The 14,095-nt window shown below is 39.9% G+C and overlaps 1 protein-coding gene across 3 annotated transcripts in view; it reads right to left on the bottom strand.

Moving 5' to 3' along the window:
• Window positions 1–1,104, bottom strand: part of CYP27A1 (cytochrome P450 family 27 subfamily A member 1) — a 31,542-nt gene extending 30,438 nt beyond the window's left edge. The window contains exons 1-2 of one of the 3 annotated variants that reach the window (XM_019638309.1): window positions 810–1,104; window positions 263–705 (exon numbers count right to left, since the gene is read on the bottom strand). In XM_019638309.1, the coding sequence (XP_019493854.1) occupies window positions 263–532 (270 nt within the window). In that variant the 5' untranslated portion in view covers window positions 533–705; window positions 810–1,104. Of the gene's footprint in view, window positions 1–262; window positions 706–809 lie in introns of those variants that run through there. The other 2 variants (XM_019638310.1, XM_019638311.1) reach the window with 2 other exon arrangements.
• Between the last annotated feature and the right edge of the window lie 12,991 nt (window positions 1,105–14,095).

Here is a 14,095-nt window from a genome sequence, read left to right as displayed (position 1 = left end):
CCCCCCACCCCCGTCACCTCCTTCCTGATGCTTTCTTGATACTTATCACTCCTCAATCTGTTCATTTTAGTTCAAAGGGCTCTGCCTACTCGTTGCACATAACCCCTACAGATTTCCAGTTTTAGCCCCAGTCGGTCCCGAGCTAAGTTCCCATGTTCTTCACTTTTTGTCCAACATCTCTCCACCCGCAGCTTCTCTGTCCAGGGTCTCACCCCCATTCTCCAGTCGCGAAACCCCCTTCCTCCCTCCCACGCTCGATTACCTGGAGCTGATGCAGGTGCAGAACGTAACCTTGCACTAACAGCTGGAATAAGAAGCGCAGCTGCCCTGGTCCGGGAAGCTCCTCCGGGGTCCGCAGCCTCCGGTCGCCAGGCCCGGTTCCGGAAGCCTCGGCTGCCTCGGCCGCCGGGAGGGCGCTGGGGATCGAGGCCTTGGTTCTGGCCGCGTGTGGGCCGAGGCCAAGACTGGCCGCCCGCGTCCCCAGCAGCGCCCACCGCAGCCTCGCGCAGCCCAGCGCAGCCATGCGATCCATAGCTCTCGCAGCCGCGCCTTTGGATCCCGAGTGCGGAGATCCTGGAACCCGCCTAGAGATAGATCAGGAGGGGCGGGTTCAAGGGCTCCGGTGGCCCAGGGTGGGCAGGGCGACGGACGGCCAGGCCCCTCACTGTTCTTTTGCCTCGCGGTCCTTAATCCTTCCAACGGGACCTAACGAACACACAGAAGCCATCTTCCAACTGTATGCCTCCCGGCCCGGGGAAGGGACCAGCCGACGCAAAGGCAGAAGATGCACAAGGGGGTCTTAGCGAGACCTGGGGAGCTCTGACGACGGCCGCCGTTTCCGCGACACCCTGCCTGGCACTTCCGAGAACTCCCAAGGAGAGCTTCAAGTTCGCTTGGTCCGAACTCTGGGCAGTAGTGCAAAGAAGTTCTCGGAAGTCCAGGAGGGTTCCAAGGCCAGGTGACCCCACCCAGTGAGACCAGCTTGACCTGCGGGTTCGCCACCCCAAGGAACGCGTTGCTGAGATTAAACTGGTCGCAGGTTTTTTTCTAAAGCCTCCCCTGCCCGCCACCGGAGACTGAGCGCTGAGAGAGGAGAGAGAAGAAACGAAATGAAACCTAACCAAAACAAAACGGCCCAGTGTCCAAGGTCATGTGATTCCTGGAGTGGGAAGCCAAACAAATGTAAATATCAGCGTTTTCTAATGCAATTCCACCTGCTCCCCCTCTCCTTCCTCACCCTCCCACCCCCCCGTCCCCCCACTCCCAAGTACGCTAAGGCTGCGCTTTTCAAACTGCAGGTTGAGACCAGATTGAGTGTGACCAAAATTGTTTTTTAATAAGATGGAAAAGAATAAAATAGTACAGAAAATATTGCAAGGAAAAGTATTATTTTTATGAATTCTTCGTTTCATATATATATTCAAAGTATACTTTTCAAAAAGTTAAAAACATGACTCATACAAATATAAAATAAACACAGGGTCAAAGATTGTCCAACCCATTCATGACAGAACCGGCAGGAGAGTAAAGCTTGTTGTAAGAGCATTTGAAGAATTTGGTTATTTATAGGAAGCAGGGCAAAGAAAGGGCATATTCAGTTCAAAGGGACAACAATTAGACTGACAGCTGATACCAGTAGGTGTGGATTTCTTTTTACTTATCCACTCAGGGGTCATAGAGTTTTTAAATCTGTGACTGAATGTCTTTCATCAGTTTGGGGAGCTTTTCAGCCATTATCTGTTCCAACACTGCTTACACCCCATTACTGTTTCCTCTCTCCTTGTAGAACTTCAAATTATACAAAGGAGTATGTTAGACTTAGCTGTATCCTTCTTGTCTCTTACCCTCAGCTTCTGTATTTTTCTATCCCTTGGTTTCATCTAGCTCATTAATTCTCCATTCAGCTGTGTCTAATCTGCTGTTAAATCTATCCATCGAATTCTTAATTTCTATTCATTTATTTTCCAGTTTTCAATTTTGATTAGTTTTTTCAAATCTTTGTCCTTTATTATTTTCTAGCTTTATGCCAAGTTTTTAATTTTATCTTTTATTACCCCCTTTCATTTTGTAAGCATAGTTGTTTTAAGGATTGCAACCAATAACTCCAATATCTGGAACCTGTGTGGGACAATTTCTACTATCTATTGTTGCTAGTGGTTTTTGTTCATGTTGCCATATTTCTTCCTGGGCCTGGTTACTTTTGATTGTGTGCCAGAAAATGTATTCTCTGAGTTTCTGGTGGAACTAGTTTGAGGTTCAGGGTGATTTTATTTTCCTCAGGGAAGATTTACTTTTGTTTTTTACAGTTGCCTGAAGGCACAAGCAATCCAGGATCATCACCCTAATTAAATTTCAGCAGCGAGATGTTTTGAAGTTCAGCTGTGGTCCTTTAGAAAGCTACTCTATTTCCAGTCCTTAATCCTTTTAGGTGCCAACCCAAAGTTTCGTAAAAGAGATCATGGACTCCAGATTTTCACCCCCAGGCCTGTGAGGCTAAACCACTCACTTCTCAGCTTCTTCTGAAAATGAGAAGTACCACTGGTAGGAAAGTGGTACCTATGCCTAATTTAACTCTGGATTTCTGTCTTCTGGTTCTTGTCTGATAGTGTTTTATTACTTTGTTTGGTCTCTGATGCTGATGCCTTCAAGTAAATGTTTGTCATATTTTTTCAGTTTTTCAAGTTATCATGAGAAAGAGGGTTGAGTCCAGTATTAACAGAAGTAGAAATTCAATTTATACTTTTATCTTTATTTTTCTCCTTTCTGAGTTCATTTTCTTGTTTTTAAATTTTTTTAACCTTTTTAAAATTGCTTAATGAAATTTCCTAATAAATGCATATAAAGCTATATATTTTCACATGATACTATTTTGGCCATATCCTACAAGAGACAATAAACAGTTTCTCTCATTGTCATCTATTTCCAAATAGTTTGTAATTTCCAGTTTGATTTCCTTTTTAATCTAAGGAGTTAAGATCAGAAAGGTAGAAAAGTTTTTATTTACTTGTAGTTGGAGTTTTGTTTTTTTTGTTTTGTTTTGAAAGAAAGCATTCATTATTGATTTAAAATGTTATTACATTATGGTCAGAGTGTATATGTTCTGCATTTTAGAATTATTGAAATGATTTTGATGGTCTAGTACTTTCTATGGTCTAGTAGTTCCATGTGTGTTTTTGAAAAATATGTATTCTGTTTATTAATTTATTAGTTTTGTTATATAAATCCTCTAGAACCTTACTTACTTTTGTCTACTTAATTGGTTAAATTCTGAGAGTTACATTCAAGTGTTCCCTAAAAATTGATTTGTCAAATTTTCTTGTATTTCCAACAGTTTTTGTTTTATATTTTGAAGATCTGTTTTTTCTGAGTTTCTGATGGAACTAATTTGAGGTTCAGGGTGATTTTATTTTCCTCAAGGGAGATTTACTTTTGTTTTTTACAGTTGCCTGAAGGCACAAGCAGTCCAGGATCATCACCCTAATTCAAATTTGAAGACAAATATATATATATATATATATAAATGGAAGTGCCATTTATAAATTTGAAATATTAAATTGCTTTTCATTTAGTTTGTTTGATTTTATACTGTTATTCCTATTTTGTCTTTAAGCATTTGTTTGATATATCTCTATTCATTCCTCACTTTTCAATCATTGTGAGTTATTTTGATTTAGAAGTATCTCTCATAAATAACATGAAGCTGGATTTGTTTCTTACCCAACAAGAGAATCTTTAAATAGCAAATTTCATTTTTATAATTTGAAAGAAAGTTTATAAATAAATAAAATCACAATGGATAAATTCATAAGAGGAATTATAAATAGCTCTTAAACATATACAAAAATGTTCAACTTTACTTATAATAAAAACAAGACAAATCAAAACTACATTAGAAACCATTTTTCACCTATAACATTGGCAAAGATCAAAAGTTTGATGCCACTATGTAGTTGAGGGTGCTAGAGCTGCTGTCTCCATCATGGTTCAAGGGAATACAAATTGTTACAAAGCTTTCAAAATTTAAGGTGTATTTATCTACTTATAGGGGTTTATTCCACAAATATACTTGCATATTTGCAAATTCAAAAATATACAAGGATATTTGTTGCAGCATTGTTTGCACAGACAAACAATTGGAAACAACATGAACACGCATCAGTAGGGAACTAATGAGATAAATTATGGTTAATCCATGCATTGGAATCATTTGCAGCCTTAAAAACAATGATATAGCCCTATATGTACTGATATGCAACAATTGCCAAGATATATTTTTTAAATAAAAAGAGCAAGATGCAGAACAGTGTTAGGGTAGGCTGCTATATAATTATGCCAATGATTGCAAATGCATAGAATATCTATGGAGGGATATACAAGAAACTTATAATAGTATCTACCTCAAGGACAAAGGTGGCAGGGACACTGAGAACTTCACAGCATGTTCTTTTGAACCCTCTGAGTTAGGTAATATGTATATGTAATATCCAGTTTTTTTCAACTAGCCTATCCAAAAGTCACATAGCAAGGACGTTTTCTTTTGAACTTTCTGAAAATTTGTTTCCCAAAGTGATGTCTGGCTGTCCATTAACTTGGTCAGCAGAACCAAGAACTTTAGTGAAAGCAATAATAATATATTAAAATAATTAAATCTTTACATACATATAACACCTTACTTTTTCTTTCTTTCCTTCTTTCTTTTCCATTTTTTGGGGGTGGGGGAATATCCAGAAAGAAGTATGCTGTGGAAAATGTATAATTAAAGAGATCCATGAATTAAGTACAAGGGAAAATAGTGTGCATAAAAATTGGTTTGAAATGTGACAGTAGGTAAAACTGATTTGATTATTTTTATTAACTGATATATTTTGTGATTTTGAAAATTAAAATAAACAAAAAAATTTCCAAAGCTCTTGAAAGTGGAAAGTTTATGTTTGCATTGCTTTCAAAAGAGTTAAACTGTACGGAAAAACATCCCAAAATACAAATCACCCATAATCCCACTACTTGAAAAATGTACATAAAGTGACAAAATGAAAGACCCCTGCTCTGCTTCTCCGATTATATTCCTTCAAAATGAAGCACCATTCATATTTTAGTGTGCATTCTTCCAGACCTTGTCCTATATTAATATAAACATTTTTTTACCTGTAGGTGAAAAATATTATGTTGATACTTTAATGTGAATTTGTTTAAATATTATGAAAGCTCAGATTTGGTTTGTTTTTTTTTAATATGCTTATTGAACATTTCTCTTTCTTCCATGAAGTCTTTAGTCACAACCTTTGACTTTGTTGTTGTTGTTGGACTGTCTTTTCTTATTGTTTTGTTGGTGTTCTTTTTCTATTTAGGAAGATTAACCTTTGTTATATATATTACAAGTATTTTCTCCTGGTGGCGTGTTCCCTATATCTTGACTGTATTTAGGGTATCTTTTGGTAATTCCTGTGTGGTTCAATCTGGCTTTTTTTAAAATATATATAACTTCTGGGTTTTTTATCTTTCTTTGGACTGCTCCAGGACTGTCAGGAGAAAAAAAACCTCTTTTTACCTTGCATTTGTTTTGTTTTTGTTTTTAACTGAGCCATTCTGCTACCTGTTGGCAGCTCAGTGGCTGCTCAGTGGCTGCTCAGCGGCTGCTCACGAACCGCTGTTGCTCAGAGCTCAAATTCTTGAGCGAGGTCTTAACCAACTGAGCCACTTGGCCGGCCCTATCTCTTACCTTGCATTTGATAGTTTCAATTTTTATATGCTATATATTTTATTCAGTTAGGAATTCAATCCATCTGGACTTAATTTTTGGTTTTGGTGTGATGTAGAATTTTAACATATATTCTAATTATTCCAACATCATTTATTAAATAATAGTTCAAGAGATTGCTGGACTTAGCAGACAAACTGATTTTCCATTTCATTGCAGGATATTCCTTTGGTGCCATGTTGCTTTCAGGAGCTGGCTCTGGGTCATCCTCTGATACTGCAATGAGCAGCTGGAGCTCAGAGTCACAGTTTACCGAGTCGTGACCCTCCATCTTCACTGAAGGCTGGGAGGAGATGGGAAGAATTGACCCTTCCACCACATCCCACTCTGTCTCTTTGGTGTTCACATGACCAACATTGCAGAAAGCATGTTCCTTTAGCAAAAGGTTAGGACATTTCCAGAGGGGGAATCACTCACTACATAGGAGAACTGAATATGTTAAATCTCACTTCTCCCTCAAGCTGCACAAGGGTAGGCAGCTGGTAGCCCAGACCTTCATTACCCTGTACTTCTGAGGCTTCCCCAACAGCTTTCTCACCGGGCTCTCCAGGGCTATGGTTAGTTCATTGTCCCTCCTGCATCCTCTTCTTCAGGTCTCGAAGTGGAGAAACTCCACCTCCCTTTCCTCAGGAAAATGCTACCTTTTCCCCGCAAGGACCTGGATCCTTTTATTCAAATAAGGTTCTAGTTTAGTAGTCTCAACCAACTCCGAGGTCCCACAGGTGCAGGGAGCAGGGTACCCAGCTCCTGGAAAATGGTGAAAAAAGAATCTCCAGCTCCTGCTTTATTGACAATATTTGTACCCATGATCATGGTGGCAAGGTTGCTGGTTTGGTTCCTCTACTGGTTGACCTATAAAAGTAAGCATCTCACCCTAGATAAATTACTTTTCTTTCCCCTAAGACTATATAGCCTAAACCCACGCTGAAGCAAGAATATTTCTTCTCAACATTAACTGAATCGGTGAGTATCAATTATTTTGCTACAAAACAAAGCAGCTGGTTTCTCTCTTGCTTTTCTTGAGTGTGCAGGAGACCTGCTGCATCACAGAAGGTTTACACTAGCTCTTAATGAGTACCCTCTGATAACCAGGGAAAGGCACCCACCTTCATTAAACTCTTTCATGTCAACAATTACCCTCGGATTGGGGATGGGATGGCATGGCCAACTCTTCCACACAACGCTTCCCCAGAGGTTTGAAATACCCTATATGTATTTTTTCTTCAGATCTAGTAAGTATTTGGATCTATTTCTGTACTCTCCATCCCAGAGGCAAAAATCCAAATAGCTTTAAATCAAACAGACCAGAACAGATCCCAGAATAGGGGAGTGGTGGAAATTGGGGTAAATTGAAGGATATAGCCCCGGGGCAGCTACCACCCAACTCCGGCCAATTGTTGGTACTGCTAGAGCTTTGGAATTTTGAAGAGAAGCCAACAATCAGAATTTTTATGAGAAAACAGCTGAAAATCTTTTTAAAAATTAATCAGGCCAAACAAAATCTCTGCGTGCTAGTTTTAAGCCTCTGTTTCATTATGTTTCACTTTTCTCTCTGCCTGTTCCTGTGCCAGTATGCCCCTGTTTGAAATACTGCTCTTTATGGGCTGAACTGTGTGCCCCCAAAATTCATATGTTGAAGTCCTAATCCTCAGTGCCTCAGAATGACTGTATTTGGAGACAGGGCCTTTAAGAGGTAATTAAGGTAAAATGAGGTCATTTAATTTACATTAAAAAACAAAGATGAGGGCCAACTGAGTGTCTCAGCTGATTAAGAGCTCGCTTGGGAGCGCCAGCTCTGAGCAGCAGGGCTGCGGTTGGAGCCCACATTGAGGGCCAGTGACACTGCGCCCTCTACAGCTAAGATGATGAACAACAGCTCGACCTGGAGCTGAGCTGCTGTGAGTCGCCTGTGACCGTGTAAGCTGCAGCAGGGCTGCAGTGGGCTGCCATGAGCTACGTGAGTGGCTGGCAGCCAGAGTGAGCGGCTGGTAGCCGATGTGAGCTATCAGGAGCCTCTGTGAGCGACCGACCAATGACCGGCGACTGATTGCCTCACCCAGGAAGACCACAATGATCATACCAACATGGGCCAGTGAAGCAATGTCCTCCACTAGACTGAAGAACAAAACAGCAACTTGTCTACCTGTCTGTTCCCCTTCCCCGATTCCCTAATGCTGTTCTCCTTCCCCCAATTTCCCAATAAAATCTTAAAAAACAAACAAACAAACAAACAAACAAAAACACACCAAAGACGATGTCAGTAACATGGTGGAGTAGGCAGCCACAAATGCCCATGGCTTCCCAGAAACATCGTGGGGGGGGGGGGAGACATGAAATTGTAAGAACACACTTTGTCAGAACTCTGGAAAACTGTCAAAATTTCACAGCAACCAAGCAAATGCTGAATCAAGAAAAAGGCAACTTACAAACAGTAGGAAAGCTTTGTGGCACCTTTACTTGTCCTTGTCATACTCTCTTTCCCAGCTGGGTGGCAGTGCTGAAGACAGCAGCCAGTAGGGGACCCAGGTCCATGGTTCTAGAGGCAGCAGTGTAGACTTTTTCACAAACTATTTTGTCTGTTCTAACCTGTCTGGGGGCTGCCTGAAGGCAGCAAGGGGGCTGCAAGGTGCTAGTCCCCGTTTTGCCGATCTCAGAATCAGATCAGGGGAGAAAAATGGCAGGCATTGCTCCAAAACACTGCAAGGCAAAAGTGCAGGATACGAAATCAACACACAAAACTCAGTTGTATTTTTATACACCAGCAATGAACAATCCACAAAGAAAACAATTCCATCAAACTATTGAAAACAATAGCATCAAAGTGAATAAAATACTTAGGAATAAATTAAATCAAGGAGACATAAGACTTGTACACTGAAAACTATAAAACATGACTGAAAACAAATTAAAGAACATCTATATAAATAGAACAACATGCCATATTCATGGATTGGAAGACAATATTATTAAGATGACAATATTACCCAGATCTATATTTAAATTCAGTGCAATCACTATCAAAACCCAAATGGCATTTTTTTGCGGAAATGGCAAAACCTAAAATTCATATGGAATTTCAAGGGACCCAGAATGACAAAATAAACTTTAAGAAGAACAAAGTCAGAGGACTCACACTTCCTGGTTTCAAAACTTACTACAAAGCTACAGTAATAAAAACAGAGTGGTATTGGCATAAGGATAGATATCTAGACCAATGGAATAGAATTGAAAGCCCAGAAATAAACCCTCACATTTTCAGTCAATTGATTTTCCACAAGGGTGCTAAAACCATTGAAGGAGGGAAAGAATGATCTCTTCAACAAATGATACTGATTTTTGTGTGTTGATTTCGTATTCTGCTCAGCTGGTTAAAGCCCATGCTCTTAACAAGGTTGCAGGTTCGACTCCCACATGGGATGATGTGCTGTGCCCCCCGCAACTAGGGTGAAAACGGTGACTGGACTTGGAGCTGAGCTGTGCCCTCCACAACTAGATTGAAGGATAATAGCTTGACTTGGAGCTGATGGGTCCGGGAAAAAAACACATTGTTCCCCAAAAAAGTTTTAAAGTAAAAAAATTTTAAAACAGAGTGAAAAAACAATCTACAGAGTTGGAGACAATATTTGCAAATCATATATTTGATATGGGTTTAATATCCAGTATAAAGAAATACTACAATTCAAAAATAAAGACAAATAGGGCCGGCCAAGTGGAGTGTTGATTAGGAGTTGGCTTGGGACTCCAGCTCTGAGCAGCAGGACCCCAGTTCGGATCCCACATGAGGACCAGTGACACTGCGCCCTCTACAGCTAAGATGGTGAACAACAGCTTGACTTGGAGTTGGGCTGCTGTGAATCGCTGGCAACCGTGTAGGCTGCAGTGGGGCTGGCCGGCAGCAGGCAGGAGCTTTCGTGAGCTGCCGTAAGCCGCTGTAAGCGGCCGTCCAATGGCCGGCAAGCGACTGCCTCACCCGGGAAAAGCAAAATGATAATACCAACATGGGCCAGTGAAGCGATGTCTTCCACAACTAGACTGAAGAACAAAAGGACAGCAACTTGTCTGTTCCCCTTCCCCAAGTCCCTAATAAAATCTTTAAAAAAAAAAAGAAAATAAAAAAATAAAGATAAATAACCCAATTGCTTATTTTAAAAATAGGCAAAGGACTTAAAGACATTTCTCCAAAAAAGATATACAAATGGCCAATAAGCACAAGAAAAAAAGTTCAACATCATTGGTCATTAAAGGAATGAATTCAAAACCACAATGAGATACTACTACATAGCCTCTAAGACTCCTTTAATTTAAAAAACACACACAAACAAAACAAACAAAATAAGTGTTGGCAAGGATGTAAAGAAAATTATAACCCTTGTACATCACTGGTGGTAATGGAAAATGGTGCAGTTGCTGTAGAAAACCCTTTGGTATTTCCTCAGAAAGTTAAACATAGGGGTGGCCGGTTAGCTCAGTTGGTTAGAGCGTAGTGCTCATAACAGCAAGTTGCCAGTTAGATTCCCACATGGGCCACCGAGTTGTGCCCTCCACAACTAGACTGAAACAACTACTTAACTTGGAGCTGTTGGGTCCTGGAAAACTGCACTGTTCCCTAATAAAAATAAAATAAAATAAATTCTTTAAAAAAATGTTAAGGGCCAGCCGAGTGGCTCAGTTGGTTAAGAGTTGGCTTGGGAGTGCGAGCTCTGAGCAGCAGGGCCGCCAGTTCAGTTCCCACACAGGCCAGTGACGCTGTGCCCTCCACAGCTAAGAATGTGAACAGCTCAATCTAGAGCTAGGCTGCTGTGAGTGGCTGGCAACAGTGTAGCCTGCAGTGTTGCTGCAGTGGGCTGCCATGAGCTACCGTGAGTGGCTGGCAGCCGGCAAGAGCTGCTGTAATCTGCCCTGAGCTGCCATGAGCGGCCGTCCAATGGCCGGCGACAAACTGCCTCAGCCAGGAAGAGAGCAATAATCATAACACCAACATGGGCCAGTGAAGCGACATCCTCCACAACTAGGCTGAAGAACAAAAAAGGACAGCAATTTGTCTGTTCCCCTCCCCCAATTCTCCCAATAAAATCTTTAAAAAAGTAAAAATAAAAAAATAAAAAATAAAAATAAATAAAAATATGTTAAACATAGAATTAACGTGATCCAGCAAGTCCACATTTAGGTATATACCCAAAATAATTCAAAACAGGGACTCAAACATATACTTGATGTCGATGTCCATAGCAGTATTATTCACAATAGCCAAAAGGTGGAAACTACCCAGGTATCTGTCAACAGAAGAATGGATAAACAAATCTGGTATATACATATATACAATGGAATATTATTTAGTCATAAAAAGAAATGAAGTTCTAATACATGCTACAACATTAACATTGAAAACATTATGCTAAGTGAAGTAGCCAGACATAAAAGGATGAATATTGTATTATTCCACTATATGAAATGTCTAGAGTAGGCAAATTCAGAGAGAGGAAAGATTAGAGTTTACTAGAGGATGGGAAGTGGGGGATGGGGAGTTATTGCTAAATGGGTACAGAGTTTCTGTTTGGGATGATGAAATATTTGGAAGTAGGTAATGATAATGGTTGTGTAACATTGTAAATGTAATTAATGCCACTGAATTGTATATTTAAAATGGTTAAAATGGCAAGTTTTATGAAAGAAGGCAGGAAGGAAGGAAGGAAGGAAGGGAGGGAGGGAGGGAGGGAAGAAGGGAGGAAGGAAAAGAAATAAGGAAAAAAGAAGGAGACCAAGACCAGTCCAGGGCTAAAGTAGGAGTTAGGTGAGAAATTAGATATGGCATTCCATTAAGCCAAGCTGGATTCTGTGTCCATGCTCCATATGGTGATTGGCAGAGGTTTTAATTTGGACATGTACTGTTTAGTTCATCATTCTCAATGAGGGAAAACATATAGGAACATATTGTATGGGGAAAACACCAAAATATAATTTATAAATTATTTAATTATTACTTTATGAACTGTTAGGGTACCCTTGATCACAGGATTAATTCACTGTCACATTTGTCAATCTCTTAGTATTCTTGCCTCTTTTTTGGCTTCATATTCCACCCTTCCTTCAACCCAGGTTTTCCCATTGATTTCTGAAGTCAGCAACTACTACAAAGTACTAGGAAACAGGGTGGTACATGCATTGAATAATTCATTCAATAACATTGGATGATTCATCTAACCTCTCTGAAACTTGCTTTTCTTATCTGAAAAATAGAGATAATACCAATATTGAAGAATCTTTTTTTGTAAGAACGTGTGTGTGTGTGTGCGTGCACTTACCTCCACGTGTTGATACCAAAAAGCAGTGCCTGAATCATAATCAACAAATCATAGCTACTATTTGTTTTGCTTGAGCATCCACTGTAGGGAAAGAATTACACTTATGCATATATTATATTAATAAAACATCTATCTTTTCCAGTAACCACAATTTTTCTTTGGAATACATCATGATGAGATTCTCAAAGTCAAAGAACTCATCTGTTAATACCACAGCCTACGAGGAAAGTCATTTGTACAGGATAGAGATGGGTTATAGAAAAAAAAATTATTTTATCTCCAGGGATTTGAGCCTTTTCTCATCTGGTAGAGGCAAGAGAGAAATCTGGTAAGAGAAATCAGTGATGCTTATCTCAGCTATTGTCTCAGGTATGACTGCTGAGATACCTGGTCTTTCACCAAGGCCATGGATTGATTTTGAGTCAGTTTCCCAACAAGAGAAATGTGTCTTAAAATTTATATCCCACTGGCTATGAGCATTCAGATTTGAGATGTCTGGTTTCAATTAAACAGTCTTTACATTTCTAAATATACCAGGCCGGCCGAGTGGCTCAGTTGGTTACGAGCTCGCTCAAGAGTTTGAGCTCTGAGCAACAGCAGTTCGAGTCCAGCTCAAGCTGAGCAGCCGCTGAGCTGCCAAACAGGTAGCAGGATGGCTCAGCTAAAAAAAAAAAAAAAAGTTATCTAAATATACCATGCACTCTAATAACTTCCATGATTATTTGCATCCCAAGACTGATAATGTCATTGTCATGGCATTTATCAATAGCTGATCTAACTTGGGAATGCCATTCCTAGGTATATACCCGTGGTGGGTTGAACTGTGTGCCCCCCAAATTCATATGTTGAAATCGTGACCCTCAGTACCTCATATTGGGACCTTATTTGGGAATAGGGTTATTCCCAATGCATTAGTTAAGATTAGGTCATACTGGAATAGGGTGGTCACCTATTCCAATATGACTGTTGTTCTTACGAAAATGAGGAAATCTGGACACAGGTACGCACACAGGGAGAAAGCCATGTGAACATGAAGGCAAAGATCAGGGTGATGCATCTACAAGCCAAGGAAAGCCAGATGGCCAGCAAACCAGAAGCTAGGAAAGAGGCCTGAAACCGATTCCCCCTCACAGCCCTCAGAAGAAACCAGCCTCGCCAACACCTTGATCTCAGACTTCTAGCCTCCAGAACTGTGAGACAACAAATTTCTATTGTCCTATGGCACCCAATGTGTGCTATTTTATTACTGCAGCTCCAGCAAACTAATACCCAAAGGAACTGAAAACAGGTACTCCAAAACATGTACACACATGTTCACAACAGCGCTGTTCACAATAGACCAAAGGTAGAATCCACCCAAATACTCATCAATGGATGAATGGAAAAACAGATTGTGGCATATATACACAATAGACTATTGTTCAGTCATATTCTTCACATTGTTTTCCATACAATGGAATATTATTCAGCCATAAAAAGGAATGAAGTACTGATAGATAAAACTTACTCTAAGCGAAAGAAGCCAGATACAAAAGATTACATATTGTATGATTCCATTTATATGAAATATCCAGAATAGGTAAATCATAGAAACAGAAAATAGAAAGTGGGGGCAGGGAGTAGGTAGGCTGAGGTTTCCTTTTAAGTTGATGAAAATGTTTTGCAACTAGACAGAGGTGGTGATTGCACAACATTGTGAATGTACTGAAATGTTCACTTTAAAATGGTTAATTTTCTGTCAATTTCACTTCAATTCTAAAAAAAAAATGCTATTTTTAAAATGCACAGGTCTTAAGTATACAATCTGATGAATTTTAACTAGTGCATTACCTATGTAAACAACACTCCCAATAAAGAACATTGTCATCATTCCAGAAAGTTCCTTTGTGCCCCTTTTCTTACTATAATATTAACTCCCAGAGGAAATCATTGTTTTGGTTTTTTTTTAAGATTTTTATTGGGGAATTGGGGGAAGGGGAACAGACAAGTTGCTGTCCTTTTGTTCTTCAGTCTAGTTGTGGAGGACGTTGCTTCA

The sequence above is a fragment of the Hipposideros armiger genome, unplaced genomic scaffold (genome assembly GCF_001890085.2).
Source record: "Hipposideros armiger isolate ML-2016 unplaced genomic scaffold, ASM189008v1 scaffold_38, whole genome shotgun sequence".
Taxonomy (NCBI): Eukaryota; Metazoa; Chordata; class Mammalia; order Chiroptera; family Hipposideridae; genus Hipposideros; species Hipposideros armiger.
The sequence above is the reverse complement of the archived record's forward strand: the minus strand, read 5'-3'. Positions and strand labels throughout refer to the sequence as shown.